This window comes from Anabrus simplex, chromosome 1 (assembly GCF_040414725.1).
Source record: "Anabrus simplex isolate iqAnaSimp1 chromosome 1, ASM4041472v1, whole genome shotgun sequence".
NCBI classification, from domain to species: Eukaryota; Metazoa; Arthropoda; class Insecta; order Orthoptera; family Tettigoniidae; genus Anabrus; species Anabrus simplex.
In genome coordinates, this window is record NC_090265.1 from 1018138860 (window position 1) to 1018161230 (window position 22371).

A 22371-nucleotide genomic window follows, 5' to 3' on the forward strand; every position below is an offset into this window, starting at 1 on the left:
AATGGGGAACTGTTCTACCTCAGGAATATTTTACCCGCGAGAAAGCCATCGTCAGTACATCATTCATACAGAGAGCTGCATGTCTTCGGAAGTTAGTTACGGTTATAGTTTCCCGTTGCTTTCATCCACGTAGCAGTATCAACATAGCTAAACCATGTTAAGTACTATTACCGGTCCATATCAGTCAATCATCTAGACTGCTGCACTTGCAACTTCCGAAAAGCTGGTACCCGCCTTTCAATGAAGCATTCATTAGTCTGTTCTCTCGACAGATACCCATCTGATATGGTTGTACCTACAGCTCATCTATCTTCATTACCGGGATGCACAAGCCTCCCCACCATGCCAAGGTCACATAGTTCGAAGGGGAGGATTGCAGGTGTATGGCGGCATTACTGGTAACATTACTGGCATTACCGGATGTTCTTTATAACACAGTAATTAGTTCAATGTCTCTGGGTAAAGTCGTATACTTTTTCAGTATTGCGCTGTGTTACTGTACTGCAAAATGATAATGAATACCACCCCGTGGAAATGTTAAAACATTGTGACCATTAGCCGAGCATAATTCTATGACACAAAGACAAATATTACTTTACAATGTGGCGTTGGTGTGGCTACAGTATATTACATTTTGAAGAGATAACGAGATACCAGGTCCTTTTTATGTCTGAAGAAACGAAACTGTGGTAGGCAACTCAAGACTACACTATTACTCAGTAGAAAGAGGAAAATAAACCCCAGGCTCTGAACCATTGACCTAAACTGACATTTAAGTCAGAGTGGCTGAAACGTTCTTGAAACTGCAATAATTCACCACAGACTGTTGGAGGCAGGAAAAGAGCATGCGGCTTCTGACGGATGCTATGCAGAAAAAGTTATTGATATGGGCTTAACTACATAAACATTGGACGGTGGAAGATTGGAAGAAAGGTGTATTTTCAGATGAAAGCAATTTGAAAGTTAAAAGTCAGCATGTTCCTTAGGGAGTAGTGAATATCAGAGAAAATATCACTGGCCCATATTCAACAAGCACCTAGACATTCTCACATTGCTCAACATGAGGCAAGATGAGGGAAAAGATAGCGAGTTTGAGGGAGATAATTAGAATTAGGATAAGGTAGGTAGGCAAGAGGGAGGTGAAGGAAGGAGAGAAGTTTTGGAAGACAGGTGGGCTAATGTTTTAAAGTGAAGGAAAACGAGGGCTAAGACTTTTCCTCTAGCAGTGGGCCCAGGAGAGGTATTGGTGAGGAATCTGTATGAGTCACTGCAGATGGGATCTGGTTACAGCAGCACAGAAGAAGTTTAAGGAAGCAGAGATTGTTGTTATTGTTGTTTGAGCCATCAGTCCATAGACTTGTTTGGTGCAGCTCTCCATGCCAACCTATCCTGTGCTAATCATTTTATTTCTACATAACTACTGAATCCTACATATGCTCTAATCTGTTTGTCATATTCATACCTTGATCTACTCCTACCATTCTTACTGCCTAAACTTCCCTCACAAACCAATTGAACAAGTCCTGGGTGTCTTAAATGTGTTCTATCATTCTATCTCCTCTTCTCGCCAAATCGATCTCCTCTCACCAATTCGATTCAGTAACTCTTCATTCGTGATTTGAACCACCCATTGTTATCAGTAGGATATTATGTAGGAGGGATAATGACTGGTAATTGGGGATTTAAATGAGATTACGGAATGGCTGTGAGGGAAACTGGGAGCGAAATTTGCAGATCTTAATGGGTGGGTAGGAGATAGGGATCTACGGTCAAATGGCCTTCACTTGAACTGCAGTGGTACATATAAGTTATGAAGTTTATTTATAAGGGTTATAAGGAGGTGCACTCAAGAAAATGGGGTGGACTAGGGAGCAGTTATCATAAGGGTAGAGGGATCTGGAAGTCAAGTAGGGATAACCTAAAAATGCTAGTGTTGAACTGTAAAACTATTGTAAGAAATCAAAAGATATATACTTACCAGATATTGTAATAAGAGTTGAATAATGGCTGAGAAATGATACAATGGATGCAGAAATTCTCTCATGGAACTGGAGATTATCGTAGAAACAGGATAGGAATGGTAGGAGCGGAGTATTCATTGTGGTGAAAGAACTAAAAATGAGAAATATGAGATTCTAGGTGTAAGGCTCATCTCTAAAGATAATAGGCAACTTGATGTTTTTAAGTGTGCAGATCTGGAAAGGGTGATACAGATGCTGATTCGGAATTATTTGAGAAGATAATCAACTATGCAGGAAACTATACAGAAAGGAACGTGATTGTAGCAGGTGATCTCAATTTTCTATTTCTAGCTAATTTCATCAACATTTTAGATATTGTTTTAAACAACTACAGTATTATTTTACATTTAACCATAAAATGTATCATCGAATGGGCCTTCCAAAGGGAGCTCTGGCGTCTGGGATTTTAGCTGATGTTTTTCTAGATTTTTTGGAAAATTCTAAAATTATTGGACAAGTGCAGGGCCTAGAGACCTGGACTGTCCTGAATAGAATCAGAACAAGACATGGCCGGTGCAGAGCCGCTCTCCATAAGTGGAAAAAGTTACCTAATGCAGAGTGTGACTGCGGAGCTCCACACCAGACTATTCATCATATCGTCAGGGAATGTAAGATGCGAGCCTATCACGGTGATGAAGATGACTTCCTGCTGGTATCTCCAGATGCTATACGTTGGATTGAAAAACTTGATATTCAATTGTGAAGCACAAATTACTTTGTTTCTCAACTGTAAATATATATATATTACTGATATTATCTGTATAAGCCATACGCTAAATAAAATTATCGCCACTGACCAGAGCAAAAACAATAGCCACGATATTCTCAAATACCTTGATTCGTTACATAAAAACATCAAGTTCACTGTTGAGGATGAGGTAAATAATTCCATAAACTTTTTTGATGTCACTATTACAAAAGACCAGGAATATTTCATCTAGAAAGTATACAGGAAATTGACACATTCACCCATCACAATTGAATGTAACTATGTATCCAGCCGGGCATAAGAAAGCAGCTTCTTATAGTGCTGTACACTGAGCTTTTAAATTACCCCTTTCTAAAAATGAACTTTCAAAAGAGTTGAAATATTTATGTAATGTAGCCACATTCAATGGTTTTGACATAAAGTTTATCAATAAAATCATAAGAAAGCAGCTTCTTATAGTGCTGTACACTGAGCTTTTAAATTACCCCTTTCTAAAAATGAACTTTCAAAAGAGTTGAAATATTTATGTAATGTAGCCACATTCAATGGTTTTTACGTAAAGTTTATCAATAAAATCATAAGGTAAAGAGGAAACATTTTTCAAAACTGACCCCAGACACAAGTAAAAAAATTTGGCTTTGCTGTTTTCTCATATAATAATCCCACAATTTTACAAATAGCAAATGTGTTTAAAAGAAGAAAAGTCCAGATAGATAGTTTTAACTATCTGGAATTTTTTTTTAAAGTGGCATACTCCACACATAATATGAATGCCAATACATTTTTAATCACAGTAGTGTTAACCCACAAAACAGAACCGGCAGTAATATAGATTCAGGTATTTACAGACTTAATTGTGCTAGTTGTGGAGCCTCATACACTGGAAAAATTGGATGAGACTTCACAACTAGATACATGGAACATGAAAATGCCAGTAAAAACTGAAAATTCTCTGCTATGAGTATCCACATGGAAGAGTCCGGACATATATATACCTCCATAGAACAAGATCTGGAAGTAATAAAAAGGGAAGAAAGGAAGCTTCATGAGTACAATGGAGAACCTATTTCATTTTCTGGACAAGTTCTGTAGTAATAAATACAATCTGAAGGACAACATAGAAAATAGACCTCCCTTATTAAACCTACTCGGCGTCGATAACAAAACAGGTTAGAGAAGGATGAATTTCCCCCCACCTAGACGGAACCTTTCCCTTCCACCTCATTACACAGCTGTTGTTCCCCTTCCCTCCATCAAGCATGCAGACCTTGCTGGCATCCACAGATACAACACTAGGAGGAAAACAGCTTTGAGCGCAGTAGGAAGCCTGATGTGAGTCAGCCATGAGAGATGTCAGGTGGCAAGTAAAACTTAAGCTTTTATTAATCAAGACAGCCAGATCACTTTTGTTATCGAGCTTCAAAATTTCATTCTCCTTTCCAGATCTGGATGCAACAACATCATAGGGAGTTGCTTTCCATCTCAAACACAATCAGTCCATTTCATCTGACAAGAAAAATCACCCTTTCCATTCACATCAAGTGTTGAATGTCACAAAAATTTGCATAGTTGTACACTGATGTTTCATCTATTTATCAAGAAACTTTAATTTCTCTTTCTCTTGGGATAATTTTCCACGTGGTATTTTACGACTAGGACATCTTTTATATCAAGTATCAAGAGGTGTCATATAGTGGAAAAAAAAAAAAAAACAAAAAAAAAAAAAAAAAAAAAAAAAACCCAATGACTCTTTCATCTTGCCAAGGACATGTTTTTAATATGAGAGTTTAAATGTGTTTTACTTATGTAACCTGTGTTTATGTGCAGATTTTAACTGTAAATCAAGATTACGGCTGAAGATATTTTCTATGAGAAACGAAACATGTACCAACTAATTTTAAAATAAATCAATGATATTTTAATCTAAGAAAAATCATAAGATTTTGAAGTGGTGGAAAGGTGGAACTTCTCAAACTTACAAGTTGGAATTTGTTATATATAATAATTCCACCACGGACCAAATGAAATTCATTACTTGGTAATAAGTGGTATGTTCCGAGCTGTCAGTGTAGAGATTGCATGGAACGACATTAGTAGACAAATAAGTTCGCGTGGCGTTTCTAAAAGTAGGAAACATCATAACATGAAGATAAAGTTGGAATTCAAGAGGACAAATTGGGGCAAATATTTGTTTATAGGAAGGGAAGTTAGGGATTGGAATAAATTACCATGGGAGATATTCAATAAATTTCCAAATTCTTAGCAATTATTAAAGAAAATAATAGGTAAACAACAGATAGGGAATCTGCCACCTGCACATTTCCTACTTCAGCAACTGGATTTTGTTGTTTCAGTCTCTCCAGAAATTCCTCCTGTACATTCTTGTATTTTTATTTCCACACTTTTATTTTACTATCTGTTATCTCCTTTATTTTCTTGCATTTTCTCCACGTTCATATTTTGTTATCACAACTCTATGATCTCCAACTAATGCTTCTGCTGATAAATCAGCTTAGCAGGTGAGGCTGCCCTGGGCGAGGTACCGGTCCTCCTTCCCAGTTGTATCCCCGACCGAAAGTCTCATCTTCGGAACACTGCCTATGAGGTGGTAGGGGTGGGATCCCTTGCTGAGTCTGAGAGAATCCAACTGTCTGAGTTTTGTCCTATCAACCATGAAGTAATCAATCACCAATTTTATTCTTCTGTCACCCCAGCCACATCTTGTAATTTTCTTGCTGTTTTTCTTCCAAAAACACGTGTTGCCCACAATCATTCCATTCCCCTCACAAAACAACTAGTTTCTCTCCTATATTCCTTTTCCCATATCAATATGGTCTGATAACTTCTTCCTTTCATTGTCTTTTGTTTGCCACTTCTGCATTTAAGTCTCCCATTATAATCACTTCAACATCAGTTATCTCCTTCTCTAGTTTCTCCAGGATTTCCTCAACATCCCCCCCTTTTATCCATGTCTGTGGTGCATACACTTGAATGAAGTCCTTCACTTTGTTCCTCATTCTCAGTCTACTGTAATTTTCATTATCCTGTCCCTGATGTGTTCTACCATATCCACATACTCCTCCAGCTATTTCAAAATTATAAGGCCTACTCCATTTTTCACCTCTTGGCCACCATTCCAGTATAGTGTTCAGTGGAACCTTGATTATCCGTTCCCGGATCATGCGCTCAAATTGTGTGGTGCAGCAAGCATCGTAATTAAATCATGCTGTAAAAATCCCACATATCCGTTCCTCGAAGAAACGATTTCCCGTATCAACTGTCCAGAAATTTCAGTCCCATCAATGCTAAATCCTCGATCAAGCGTTTTTCAATAAACTGTATCTCACGAAAGGACAACTATGGCATATTTATGGATGTTGGCATTAACGCCCCGTTATTGCGATAATTAGAGCAAGTACTGTACTGTAAAAGCGATCGGCAGTGATCTTGCATAAGGGACCATCTTATCATCGAATTCGGGTGGTATTGTTTAGAGAATCTCGGAAATTATAAAGCGGAGAACGGCCACAATAATTGTAAGATGATACAGAGCATTTCGACAGCTCTACTTGAAGACGGAACGAGTTTCGTCAAGTGTTCGCACTTATAAACATTCCACATTATGTCCAGGGTTAGATGTTTATATTTTTACTTTTTTCGATTGTATTGCTGAACAGGTTTTTGGCACTTTCCTCAGGGCACTGTATAGTAACTGGGCTTTTAGGCAGGAATCAAAACTGCTCCTTCTTAACACAAATCTTGCACAAACCTAGTATTAATATTATCGTATACGATTATGCTACCCAGACCAGAACAGATGTTGCACCTTACATACAAAAAGCCATGGGAGGTCTTGGGATTGCCTGTTACTGTTTTGGTCCTAATATAAGACTGGGAATTTTACGTTTTCGTGTTAAAAGTAAAAAACTGCAGTCGTTTTATTTGCGCACGTATCATGTACAAAATAAATGATTTGTATCATTTCCAACTCGTACCGTACTGACATGTGCAGCAAGCGCGCTTTCCAGCTGAGCCCAAGTCACGAATAACCGTAATTTCTAAGTTTTGATGGTATTTTTTTCTCTTTCCAATTTGATTGGATTAGTGACGGGCAGAATTGAATACAATGCATTCGAGAAATTCTGAGAATTGTTCTTCGAAACCGTTCTCGAGTTCAACGTAACCTTTAAAAGTCAATGTAGGCCTAATTTACGCGGTACAAGATTTCCAGAAACTGACTATGAACCAAAGACCAAATTACAATGGAAGATTAAGAAAAGAAGGGACTTTGCCATCATACTGAGTGCTTTTGTATCTAATGTGTTTCATTTTATTAGTTGAGAGAATTAAAAACTACTTATGGTCGATTGTTGTTTGGCTTGACGTTATTTGATTTTTTGAAGATTTTGGCTAATCAAAGTTGCTGAACTGAAAGTTTTCACCCCTGTAAAACTGAATATAAAGTATCGAGATTTTGAACTCGCATAGCAGTAATAAATGTTTGATGCCGGTTTTGCGGTCTAACTTGCCTGCCTCTCATCCGGAGGGCCCGGATTCGATTCCCGGCCAGGTCAGGCATTTTTACCAGGATAAAAGGGCTGGTTCCAGGTCCACTCAGCCTGCGTGATTACTAGGGAGAGGATTTTTATGTGCTAAAAATGTGAAAAATATTAATTTTTTATGTGCTGAAAAACTTTAAAATATGTGATAAAAAATTGAAATTATTTTCCTTTAAATATCACATAACTACTTGCGCTCAAGAAGTAAATAAGTATAATGTTTTGTATTAGAATATAGTGCTACCAAACGTGCTCCTTAAGGCAAAATGATGTCTGTGTATGGAAATGTGCTGTATGGTATATTAATTTTTTATATGCCAGAGTAGATATTATGAATGGTTATTTTTAAAGGTAATGTTTTGTTTAAATATGGCAAAAGCAACCTATCATCTTTGAAAAAATAGTACCAGTTCGTACTCACCCATCATACGCTGGAATATTAGTTGCTAGAAGTAGTCTCAGAATTGCAGTGAACAACAAAGGTCATCTACAAATTGTTCATCATAAATGCATGCCGATTATCTCTATAGAACGCCTTATACTGCGAAAACGATCGCTCCGCATCACAGGAAGTCAGACGAGCATAGATAAAGAGAGGAATGTCACCAACAATAACGCCATCAATTTCGCCAACATGAGCACCCTCTTAATACACTAGAAATTTGGCACATTGTTTGAAATCCTTTGTTTTTCCTGAACAAATTTTGATATTTGACCTTTAACAGTCCCTGTACCTGCGAAGCCGGGAGTGAATCTAATTTATTTTCAACAGCGCGCACTTCCTTCACTGTTTCGGACAACAGGTTAGTGGATTTTTCAAGTATGTCTATAGTTTTACACAAGAAGCTTAGATTGGAAGATATAAACGCCAAATCATTTTTCAAACAGCTGTCTTTTAGTATCTCTTGAAGAATCTCAATTGACGCGTCGTTTTTATCTAGCACGTTCACAATGGATGCAAAACTTTTGAAATTGTCTGCGTAGTATACCACAGCGCTAAGCCAGGTACCCCACTGCGTAACAATAGGCAGAGGAGGAAGCGCAAGATCGGGGTTTTTCTCTTTAAAGATCGATTCTTGAGGGTGCTTTTACGAAGACTTTTTTGCCATTAGACACTAATTTATCCACTTAAGGATACTGAGCCCGCACAGTTTCACATAACCTGTATAGAGCATGAACAATGCAAGTCACGTGTATCATTTTCGGAAAGCTCACAGAAAGGTCTTCGGCTGCCTTTTTCATGTAAGCTGCACTGTCAGTAAGGAAAAGCAATACATGGTCGTATTTTATACCTTTTGGCCAAAGTAAGTGCATGGCTTCATTGAATAACCTAGCTACAGTGACATGGTTTGCAGCAAGCATTTCTTTACACGCTAGCAAATAAGAATGTTCGCAAGCAGTTTTGTCATTCTTCAACACACCAACTACAACATTTCCTACTTTTCTGCCACTTGAATCAGTGGTTTCGTCAATACTCACCCACAGTTTTTCGCTATCACATACTGCCTGAATTCTCTGTAAAGTTTCTTCGTAACATTTTGGGAGATAGTTTTTCCTTAATGTGGATTCGTCTGGAGGCTCAAAATTAATGTAATTTGTTAGGAAATTTCTCAGTCCCGGATTATTTATTTTACCAAGAGGAATGTCGGCGCAAACAAATGCTCTGCACACATCTAAATAATACTGGGAATATTTAGATGGGCCTGCATTTGAAGTAGCTGGTTCAGCTATTAGTAATTGTCGCGAACACACATGCAAAGCAGCCGCAGTATGCTTATTTCCAGACAAATGCTGGATTACTTCAGAACGTTGATCGGCACGTACTGTTTTACCACACGGTTGGCAAAATAATACTTTTCCATCGGTAGTGAAAATGCTTTTAAATTCCACTACATATTGTTGAAGACGCGACCTTGTACTCGACTTCTCTTTTGGCATCATTTTGCAGGTTACGACACACGCATTTACGGTGAATCACTATTTCAGTAAAAAGAATAGCAGCGTACACTGAAGGAAATATTTCTTATAAATCCATACAAAATCACACGACCACAGGAATGATATATGGACCCGAACAGCTAACCTTACTCTTAGGTGTGATGAATTCCACTACCTAATGGTGGGGCAATATTCGTCCGAGTTCCCCATGTCGTAACGGAATTACGTCACCTTATCTCTTCGTGATTGCCTTTCGCTGATATTCTATAAACAAAACCCGAGAGGGCTGACTCATAGAGAGTTGGAATGACATCATGCAAGGAAACATCTTGTGCAGCAAATCAAATCGCTGTCTAAATGTAACGACGTAGCCAGTGACCAGCAAGTTTTAGAACTTATGGAGGGAAGTCCATAAATAGCCGAAACATTCAGATACATTATGTTAAATACACTGTTAAAAACAATACCGTAATCGTAAAATGAAAATATGAGCATTGTTTTATAACACAGAAGCATTTTAAATTTTATTGATCAACAAATATTGCCGATTTATGTGCTTATTATTGATTTTCTTAAAATATGTATTTACATTTTAAAAATGTGAAAATATGTGTTTTTATGTGAAATAGGGTTCAGTTTTTACATTTGGGGATGCACAATAGGAATAATGAACTTCGTAACTCGCGTTAAAACATACGCAAAAAGAATATGTAATTACATAAAAATCCGCTCCCTAGTGATTACCTTTAATTGAGGAGCTATCTAATGGTGAGATGGCGACCACAGTCTAGAGAGCCACGAGGAATAACGGCTGAGAGGATTCGTCACACTGACCATGCGTCACCTCGTAATCTGCAGGCCTTCGAGCTGAGCAGCAGTCCCTTGGCAGGCAAAGGCCCATTGGGGCTGTAGTTTGGTTTTGTTTGGTTTGGTATGGTTTGGTTTAGGAGTGTTGTAAGATTATAATTATACATATTTCATTTTTGTGATGTTTAGCAAAATTTCTGATGGCTTTCATTCACTCCCGGATTTTCTGTTTTCCCGTGTTGTACGTTTTATTTTAATTGTCCCTCCAAAAATAGAGAATCGAGGTTCCACTGTATATCCTTTCCTCATTCTCTTCTTTCCTTTCCCCTTCCATTTAACTTTGTTCAAAACATATACCTGTTGTTGTTTGTCCAACCCTTGTCCCGTTTCCCTACGGGGTCGGGTATGAGGTGAGATGAATTTGTCTTGGCGGTTTTTTATGACCGGATGCCCTTCCTGACGTCAACCTCATCAGAGGAGTTAATGAGAGATGAAATGAATGACGTGATATATGATAGTAGGGAGAGGGTGAAACCCGGTGCCGGCACATAGCCTACTCCTGTCGAATAGCACCAAGGGGTCTGCTCAAGGCTTAACGTCCCCATCCGACGGACGAATCACCATCAACAGCGTCATATGCCCTCACTCCATATGAGCACTGCGGAGAGGTTTGGAATTTAATCCAGGCTTTTGGCACGCAATCTAGTGATTAGAAATTGTATACCACCACCTCCCCTACCCTGCCGGCCAACATTCTGATGGTGAAAATTTTTTCGACCAACGGGACTCGAACCGGCTAACCTCGGTGTTAGACCGTTTTTAGACTTCAGCGCCTTAACGATCATGGCCACCAGGCGGGCTCAAAACATATACCTGTACAATACATAAATTATATGGATTGAGTATGAAAAACAATGAAGAAAACATTCAAACAAAGGGCGTGCATTACTGAATGAGATGACCTTATAAAACCTCTTGTGGTTTAAGGCATAATAATAATAATAATAATAATAATAATAATAATAATAATAATAATAATAATAATAATAATAATAACAACAACAACAACAACAACAACGCACCCCTGGAAGAAGACTGCCACAAGTTAAAAAAGTTCAATTTTGAGTTATTACATACTGTACCATTACATTACAGTTGAGATGATCATTAACAGGGAGATGTAGCAGATAAAATGGCGTGGAGCAGCTTCAGACAGCGCAAATATATATGAAGTATATCCATGTGGCATGTTGATCGTAATTAGAAGGCGGAGACTTATAAAGACCGGCGAGAAAGAAAAGAGTTTCTTAGATAGAACAACTACTTTGTAAGAGAAGATCACATTTAAAAGATAGCAATTTTACTGCGAGCTAAGAAGATTATCAACGTACGAGGAGGAAGCCGTGAGATAATATACATTCAAGCGAAGAATTGAGTTATTTACACCTGCAGAAATAAGCTGAGATGAGAGGAAAACGTATACACTTTCGTTTTAAAATATTGAAGTTAAGGAAAGATACGGACCAGTAAAAGATTAAGAAGAAAAGGGCCAGTTGCATTATAATAAGTGGCCTTATACCGTCAAAAAATGCAGAGATATTATTCAGAAGCTCTAATCAACATTCAATAGGCAATATATTTAACGAGAACAAGCTTTATTGGAAATACATAGATATTTAGAGCACAACTTTTGAGTATTAAGGAATACCAATAGCCATTCATACGTCCTAGAAAGCTTAAAATGGAAGATCTAATTATGTATTCTGCCCAAATAATGTTGTCTTCTTATTGCATGGACACTGGAGATATGATGAATCACGCTTAAACTGGTGGAGGAAGACTACCTCAGATGCTTTGACTCAAGCCAGACTGCCGAGACCGATGCCCAGCTGTGACGTACATGGAGACCAAGGCTGAGTGCTCAGAGATGGCATAAGAAGCGAGAAAGAGCCAGAGGTTGACCAAACGAGACGAGATAAGTAATAAGTTTCCGAATTACCAGTTCAAAGTTATTTGTAGTTGTTGAAATATAATAGTAGGAGTGCAGAATTGCCTACAAATAAATTATATGTGCCAGTATCTGAATGTCAGTGCTATATTTTAAGAAGTTAACAGGAAGCGCGTGCCAATTTGAGTAATAGTTATACCGTGCTCGTAAGATGATTTTAGGTTATTGCAAACATATATGGATGGTGTATATCGATGTATATGTACCAATCTACTCGGAAAGATCATTTAGCATTGAACTAGGCGAGGCCAGGAAGAGAGTCTGTGAATTACAGAGTAAAACCTGGATATTGCAAGGACCAAATCAGCAGACATGGCCATTATGACTGTATTATAAGAAGAAATGGATTAAATATCGGGAATTTGCGGTTAATAAGAAGAATTTGACGTCGATGGACTAATAAACCATAACAAAGAGGTTGTTTAGAAGAAATGAGATGAGAATTTATATATGCAGGTGAGTCTGGAAGAAGAGATATTTGAGAATTATGAAGTAATGATAGTATTGGAGAATATTAATTGTTCATTGTGTGAGCAATGGTTGAAAGATGTAGTTACGGATTTATGTGTTAGTTACAGTTATTGTATGATAAATAAGATGCAAGCAGCGAGGTTAGGTCATGCTAATATGAATATAAAGATACAGTCCAGGTGATTAACGGTCGATTGGAAGTATAATATGAGAGATTATGCTAGTTTAATTGAATCTCACATACTTTATGGAGTAGATATAGGGATATGAAGGAACATCGCCTTACAGAACAAATTTTTTTTTTTTTTTTTTTTGCTAGTTGTTTTATGTCGCACCGACACAGATAGGTCTTACGGCGACGAAGGGACAGGAAAGGGCTAGGAGTGGGAAGGAAGCGGCCGTGGCCTTAATTAAGGTACAGCCCCAGCATTTGCCTGGTGTGAAAATGGGGAAACCACGGAAAACCATTTTCGGGCTGCCGACAGTGGGGTTCGAACCTACTATCTCCCGAATACTGGATACTGGCCGCACTTAAGCAACTGCAGCTATTGAGCTCGGTGAACAAATGTTTCACAATGTGAATATAGATTGGTCATTTGAATTACAACGTAATATTGGCACAGCGGTAAATGATATAAGAGTTTATTTTAATTACAGTAGCACATAAATATGTAATCACACAGCACTATTATCATAGTTTGAAATGACTGGTTATTCTATTAATGGCACTTACTGATAAAATATTTGATTTCTACTGGCATGTCTGAATGAATATGACAATATTTACTTCGTATTCTTATAAACATAGTAATTTAAAGTGTGATGACATTTTGAAAGCATACTCGGGAAACTTATTGATTATCTCGTATCTCGAAAATGTTAATACAGAAATCCAAACAAACTAAATATGAAGAAACCCTACTCCCTCCTGAAATAAAGAATCAATCCTCATTTGCCCCATGAAATATTTATATGCAAAAGTGATGAACTGAGATGATTCAACAAAGTAATAATGACAAGTTATGAATGAAAGGTTATAGTACATCCAGTTTCAACTATGTCAATGGAAATAATTTATGTATTCAATTTTAATATGTAACATAACTTCATTTTCTTTTCCCTACAGTCCTCAATTCGATTTTATTTTATTTGATATCATATTAGCATGCTAATAAACTAGATTTACGATAATTTCTGTGTTTTCTTTCTGAGAATAGGTAATAATATGTAGCCATAAGGTAGCATAAGTGCTAATAGTAATAATCTATGATATGATATGAGCGATATCACGGTTAATTGCTTGATTTTGGGGGGTTGAATGTTTGATATGTGAATATCTTTACTCTTCAACGGAACCTGCGATTATATTAAAAGATTTTTATGGACTAAGTTGATATATTTTTACCCTGAGTCTTCCTACCACAGTACATGATTTACGCAATTAACCCCCGTTCTTGAAAAGATTAGTAAAAATAAATGGTAGGTGGAAGGGTGTAATACATATGATTAGGGGCTGCGTGGCCGAGGCGGTAAAGGTGTGCTCGGTTCGTCCGGAAGGACGTGGGTTCGAATCCCCGCCAGGAAGTCGTAAAATTTAAGAAACGAGATTTCCACTTCCGGAGGTGCATATGGCCCTGAGGTTCACTCAGCCTACACCAAAAATGAGTACCAGGTTAATTCCTGGGGGCAAAGGCGGTCAGGCGTAGAGCTAACCACTCTACCCCATCAAGTGCCGAGGTTACGAATAGTTGGAAGCCTTTACCTTCCACTACTCCAAGGGCCTTCATGGCCTGTATGGAGATGACTTTGCTTTTTTTACATACATATGATTGGTTTATATTTAGTCTTTGTCTTGAAAAAATGTCACAAGTCAAATCGTACTTTTATCATTGCTACAGCCTATGTTTCAGTTTTCTACTCACAGGAAAGTTGCAACTCAAATATTAGAAGACTGCCACATATCAGTTATGGTAGTTTTCTTTTGGGAACCTGATGTGTTGTAACTATCTCTGATAATTATATTCCAGATGGAAAGGTTCCTTTACTGTCCAGCTGCTCGGCCAAATTGTCAGCGTACTGATCTTGTTCGGAGTACCCCAGATTCAAATGCTGGCCGGTCCAGAGAATTTTAACTGAATATGATTAATGTCTCTAGTTCTGGGATTGAGCGTTTGTGTTCATCCTAATACATACAATACACCCCAGTATCAATCATCACAGAAACGTGCAATAGTGAATACACTTAGGGTTAGCTTAAGGAAGGGCATCTGGCTATATAACTGGGCCAGATCTACATTATGTGCTGACCCTAATACACTGGAAACTAGTGACGGAAGAATAATTTAAATGTCTCTTCATTTTAAGACCTACTACATCGGTTAGATGGTTCTTTCGAAAGTAGAATCCATGTTATTAAAAGAATATTAGCTTTGCAGCTGTGACTAATCCAGTAAAATGTATTTGTAAGCATTATTCTGTTTACAATAGTAAGGTATAGAGCTGTGGGAAAGTTATTTAAAATACAAATTCAATTAAATTATTGATTAATACTATGGCCGTAAGTGTTGGTATTTCCATGACCGCTTAACAGAAAACAGTCGGAAGTCGAATTTTCCATGTATGACTTAAAATTTATGAACTTCTGTCATATGTTCATAACACATTGTGCTGTTATAATGCTGAATGTCAGAGGACCATCGTATACAAGTATCATTATCCTGAAATATTATTTAGTATTTTTCCCATTGATTCAAACCTTTGGGAGCTTCTCCTGAAAAATTATTGTTTTTGACTTGTGACAGCCTTCTTTCAGGGGTGCGATAATAGTACAAATGACAGTTTTCAGAAATGATCATAGAATCATCTCAGAAAGCAAAGTTAAGTAAAGGCTACAGAAATTTACTAAAACCCACCAGTTTCACAAACTTACCGGGTTAAGTTCCTTAACAATTTCCCCATATGGAGAGTCCAAAACTCGCTGAACAACATCACAGACCAAGTCTTCCAAACGATCCAGTAAGTCATCAAACGAAATGAAAGGACATTCTGCTTCAATATGAGTATACCTATTACATGATAGAGAAACATTCATTTTACATCAGACAGTAACTTTCAATGTTATGTCACACAAACAATGCAGATCAATGGGCAAGTATGATTATCAGAATAGAAATGCCACAAAAGATTCAAATTCACAATCTGGGAAAGGAAAAGTAAAATGTAATAACTTGCCTAGTCATCAACAACATCTCTACCAACGTTTTTCATGCATATCATAACAAATAATGTATTTACTTGCATATTAGACCCCTTTCTGCCCCCCCCCCCCACTTTTACAGCCAAAAATAGTAAGGGGGGTCCACTATGCAATAACCTCAATTTTTTTGCAGTGAACACGTGGCTTCTAGGCTATAAAGAACTATAAATAATACACATAAACATTCTACACTATTCTTTAACAAACTTATGAGTGTGTATGAGTTAAACTGGCTATATTTCGTTGGAAGGCAGTATTTCGAAATGTAAAAAGACAATAAATGGTGAACGTGACTTTTCGGCCTACATATAAAGTAAATAAACTTATAGTCACTTGTAGTTACTCATGTCACGTCATTCGTTTCATCTTATTAATTCCTCTGGTTAAGATGATGTCAGGAAGGGCATAAGGTCATAGAAACTTGCTACGAAGATTCATCTCACTTCATACTCCATCCCGTAGAGAAAAGGGATAAGATCATCGTATTATCATATTATGCAATACTGATATAAAAGAACTTAATGGCCAAGTCATTTGTCTCTGTCAGTTGAGCAGTAGGCCTACCACACAGTAAACCTGAGTAAACCTTATCACTGCTTTCATTTGAATTATCGCCTTGTGCTGCCAACTTCCTTGCTACCAGCATGTCGTCAGTCCAAATGACGTCATTTCCACTGTCATCTCGTCAGCCATGCATCGAGAGCAATCGAGGACCTGTCTTTTTTTTTTCTTCGAAACTTTTAAAAATAGTTTTGTTCCCGACTATAAAGTCCACACAGTGAGAATCTATTTTAAAATGGTTTCTGGAGATGGTCTCTGACATTCCCAGTTGGTGTATGTATAGCAGAAGTCACTCTTTCCTAATAAAGCTGTGCTCTAGAAACCAGAAAGTGTGCCAACCAGCTGATAACTAGCGTATGTTATGAGTTGTACTTCCGAATGTAATACATAGTGACTGGAAGCGTTCTTTGGATTTCACCATAATGTTTAATTTCATACGATCGTTGTCTCCATTTTTTTTATTAACGCATAGTATGTTTTGTTTGGCACCTCCGAAAATCGTTAAGTGAGGATGTAAAATTATTATTATTCGTGAGGTACGTTGGTGAGTAAAACAATCGTTATAATTGGATTGATTTAATCGCATTTTAAACCTACTTCTCTCCATAAAAACCTATATTGGCCTGAGTTACAAGATAGTAAACAATCGCTTTGTTAATGATCTCGCCCGCTATATTATTAGCAACAACCGTGAATATTTCTTAACTAAAGTAAACTCGTTTCCTCATCTCAAGATGGTGCAGCTCTTTTTAGACAGGCCCCCAGTGGAAGGGGTTTGCATGTACCATTTTAACCCTAGACTGGCGTTGTGAAAACTTTGGTACGTAAATGGTGTTGTAGGGTCAAAAATGATACCATAAAATGGATGACCTCAAACACGCTTTATTTAAGTTTCAAAAATAAGTATATTTCCTTATATCTTTTCCATTACATACAGTGAGAAATTAATATTTTTACTTATTATAGATTGTGAGATAATGCACAATTGTTTTACCGTCACTGATTTTAAAAGAAAATCGGACTCCCGTGAATTAAACTTAAATGTAAACAAATTTTAAATGTCCATTGCTCCAAAGCAAATTAAAAGGTAGATTTAAATATTAACTTCTGAATTTCACAGTCATTTACGTCATTTTCACAACCACGTAACGATTGGAAGATTGACAATAATGTTCTGACTTTGACGTCTCACTTGCCTGTTGGGTTCGGTAGCTGACCACTTCTATCTGTTCCTACCAGAGAAAGATGACGGCTGGTTATGGACGTCTAGGTTGTCCGTGAAACTTTCCTCTTCGTCTTCCTCATCTTCTTCTTGTTCCGAATCCGTGTCGTGCTCGGAACTGTAATCTGGATCATTTTCATCTGAGAGATCGCTGTCGTCACTTCCTTCGGCATCTTCCTCTAAAACACTGCGATCCTAGGATCACACACTGACATGCCAGGGCGAGATGTGGAAGTCATAGCAAGGCTTACATGAAGAAAAAGTACCAAACATGCACTTTGAATGAAATATGAACGCTTACAAAATTTTAAGTCACGACAAACTTCGTAACACAAACGCCGCTGTGGGGTCGTAAACAGCACCACACAATATTTAAATCAAATTCCTGAGAAAACCAATATTTACTAAACGCTACAACTCCAGATAGCAGTTGACCCTGCACTAAGTAACAGCTACAGTGAACGGCGATAGCCAGAACGTAATACTGAGGGAGTGACAGGGTTGTACTAAGTCACGGGTATCTTTAAAGAAACCACAACGCCAGTCGAAGGTTAACCGTAAATCAACCTTCCTGCCATTCGCAAATCTCCGGCAACACGGTACCGGGAATCGAACTTAGGCTCCCAAGAATGGTAGCTAACTGTGCTAACCATTACACTGGCAGACATACTTAACTACAAAAAACAGACATATATACATGACTAATGCGTGCTTGCAATGCGCAGGTCGGACACAAAATTATACACCTATTTGTGCATCATCAGAGCTGCAGTAGGCCTACGCTACAGAGGCGGGACATTTCTTAACTACGAAACAGAGAAGTACTGCACGACTTTGACGCGTGTTTTCATTGCATGGGCCGTACAGATGAAACTATTCACAAATTTGTGTGATGCCATCAGAGCTGCAGTAAGGCCTGTACCCGCTTCAAAACGGAATCATTGTTCTTCTCTGATAAATTACGTTGGGGGGGTTCTGTATGCAAGATTTATTTTTTCATTTTTTTTTTCATCTCGAAGAGCCAAGGGAGGTCTAATATGCGACGGGGTCTACTCCATACATTCTCATGCAACACAAAGTCTACGTGGCAGACCTAAAGGCGGTATTACCTTGCTATTAAAAGCCAGACTGTACCCATTCAGTGTCATGATGGAAACCGATACCATTCTAATGGTAAAAACAAAACTATGACTAATAATCGCTGCCTACTTTCAGCCCGAATATAAAGAAGATATCATCGATGAACTGGCCACAGCAATAAATATGATACACCAGAATGAAAGAACCATATTAGTGGGAGATTTTAACTGCAGAGTTGACATTAGTCAAAAGAAATTGGAGAATGTACTTCAGTATTTAGAAAGCAAAGGCTTGATAATGGTAAATAAAAGACACTCTAAAACATACATATCTGTAAATAGTTGCAGTATAATTGATCTAGTCTTCAGCAATGTAAGGTCAATGCAACAGAAGGTACTATCAAATATAGTTGCAAGGAAGCACCTATCAGTGGACACTATCATAAAACTGGAGGAATTGCAAAAGACTGAAAATGAAAAAGAAAAACCCAAGAGGGGAAGAAGAGTTGACCAAATTGGATTAACTGAAATAGACACAGATACAATAACAGAAAAAATTTGTGAAGGAAATATAGATAATGCCAATGCCAATTTAGAAAGATGTATCAAAGATATCGTCATATATAACAATCAACAAAATCGAAAAGCGAAACCCTGGTTTAATTACAACTGCTATAAAGTAAGTAAAGACACGCTGAAGGCACTGAGATGCGCAAGAATAACGTCAACAGAAACATCCCTACGAAAATATGACACAAGAAAGAAATATAAAACAACAATCAGAAAAGCAAAAAACATGTTTCAAGACAAAGAGCAAAAACAAATAGAAGAGGCAGAACAACAATGGTACAAAGCAATACTGCCCAAACAACCACATTTTCCAAACAACATCCCGATTAAAATATGGAAAGAACATTTCAGCAAAGTTTTGCAGGCCATAGACTGACTGATGGATGTTTGTTGTTTAAAGGGGCCTAACATCGAGGTCATCGGCCCCTAATGGTACGAAATGAGACGAAATGAAATGACAACTTAAAAGTCCAAAATCCTCCACTGACCAGAATTCAAAGCATGAGGATGAAGAATGAATGGATGGATATGAATTTAAAACGATCAGTGGATCCGACCCACAGTGCCTCACATGCACAGAAGCTGGCACAAAACAACAGTATTACTGACCAAGAGACTGCTTCTATAGCACGATGCTGAATCGATTATGCTTATAGTCGAAACGGGTCCAAATTCCAGGTAATCAGCCCCTCATTATGGTATTTATCGCTAGGAAAGTAGAACCATGCTATGTGTAATGTTGCGGTACTAATCAAAAGTAGCGGAGACTCACAGTATTCCACACATTATGGTACTATTCACAGGTAGTGTAATGCGCACATGTAACACAGACCTATGGTGTTTCGCACATCATTGCGGCACTATTTGCAGGCAACGCAAACCTATGGCGTTCCTCACATAAGTGGACTAACCACAGAGACTCGTACTATCTCATGGAATTCCTCACATAGTGGGAACTGAGCATAGGTAAGGCAGAACCATGGAGTCACTAATCCCATGGCGTCGCTCATATAGGGGTACGAATCGCAGGTACTGTAGGACCCACCTCCTGATTCACACACTGTCGCTACTAATCACAAATCTATTGCGTACCTAACATAGTGGTACTACGCGCAAGTAAATGCAACCCATGGTGTTCCCTGCGTGATGGTACTAATTACAAGTAGTTTCATGGTTCTAATTGGATCATCCCTTGGTCGCCCCTTTTAGTCGCCTCTTACGACAGGCAGGGGATACCGTGGGTGAATTCTACGCCTGCCTCCCCCACCCACAGACGGTGTGTGTTTGGTCCACAAGAGGTATTTTATTTCCCTCAAGTCCGCCGGCAAGCCGGTTAGCATCCCCCTATCCGCCACCTGGGATGCGCCACGTGCAGGCAAAAGAAACTCGACCAGAAGAGCTAAATGAAGATGAGTATCTTACGATTAATTTCAATCCTTTTACGGTAGAAGAAGTAGAACATGTAACAAACACAATAAAAGACAAAAAGGCTTGTGGTCCAGACAGAATTTACTACGAAAATCTTAAAGGTACAGTAACACACCTCCTATACAATGAATACATAAAGCAAGGAAAAATACCTCATAACTGGAGACTTAAAATTTTGTACAAAGGGAAAGGAGACATTCGAGATCCAAACGCACATCATGGAATAGCTCTCGAATGTACTGCCATAAAAATATTGACAAGCCTTATAACAGAACATCTATGCAGCTTGGTTGAAGGATCAATACCGGAAGAGCAATTTGGATTCATGAAGGGTAAATCCACTCTCCAAGCAGTAAAATGTTTACAAGGGGATATAGAAGATGCATTAAAATTCCAGAGAGGTAAACTACATGCTGTCTTTATAGATTACACTAAGACCTTCAAACTCGTAAATAGAAATATAGCAATCAATAAACTGGAAAAACTCACTGGAAAAAATTACATCACAAGGATTTGAAGGAACATTCTGAACAAAAATTTCATACAAATAGACGACAATGTTGATATATAAGAACAAACGAACGGAGTTTTACAAGGTGATCCGCTTAGCCCGATCCTATTTAACATAGTAACTGCGGACATAACTCAGAGCATTAGAACAGAAAAGGTCAAATTGTACGCATACGCGGACGACAAGGTGCTTGTATACAATGAGTTAACTAATCTCCAGGAGGCTTTCAACAAACTTACAGTATGGGCAACCGAGAATGAACTTCAATTAAATGAAAACAAAACTGTGTCAATGACTTTCAGAAAAGGAGGCAAACTGGAGCTAACAATGTTATAACTTATAAGAGACATATCGTAACACATTACAAATATTTGGGAATCACATTACGTACTCACGGAAATGTAAACAGTATCTATGTTCGGGAGAGAGTTATTGCTGCTTTTTCAACTATGAGCAGTATACTGAATTTACGGAAATTATCATTAAATTATGTGTTAAAAATTTTTAAGTTAAAAATCACCCCAATAGTGACAAACGGTTTGACATTAATCTGGGACCAACTAAGAAAAAAAGAACCTCAAGGAAATAGAAAAATTAAAAGCAAGATTCCTGAAAAAGGCCTTGTGTATTTCAAGGTATACACCCTCACGTCTGACATATGTTCTCGCCAGAGAATCCTTCTACATTGAGGACTTGAGATACGACCTATGCCTGCCATCAACAGAAGCATACCAGAGTCTACTCTGAGAACTGCAAGGAAAAAGAGAAGAAATATTTCCTGAATTTTAAGCTACAGATGCTATGGTCAACAGAGAATGGATAGCATTGAGACACTTCATGACGCGTTTTGCTGTTCATGGTTTTCACCACTGTATCTGCACGAGAGACATCTACCACCAACTGGATGAACTAAGCCTATGCAAACTTTGTGATAACCCATGTGGCAGATATCACGTAATGACATCTAAGCGCAGAGAAATATCTCTGACAAAATTCTGTGAAATTGCTTAAGAGTATGTCCTCTACTTATGCACATGCAAAATTATTTATATCTATGTATTACATTACATTTATTTACATTAAAAAAGAAACAATCCAAAACCAAACAGTCATTGACAACAAAAGCAGTAACCTAAGCAATAAACCAAGACAAACAACAACTACCATAAAAAAGTTATTGAATTCTAACCGAGAGTAATCAACAGATCCAACACAATCTTTCTGAATAAGA

General features: G+C 37.9%; 1 protein-coding gene across 1 annotated transcript in view; it reads right to left on the bottom strand.

The window, feature by feature from the left end:
• AsnRS (asparagine--tRNA ligase) overlaps nt 1-22371 on the bottom strand; it is a 214577-nt gene that overhangs the window by 40560 nt on the left and 151646 nt on the right. The window contains exon 8 of the mRNA XM_067136961.2: nt 15443-15578. Coding sequence (XP_066993062.1) covers nt 15443-15578 — 136 coding nt within the window. The remainder of the gene's footprint in view (nt 1-15442; nt 15579-22371) is intronic.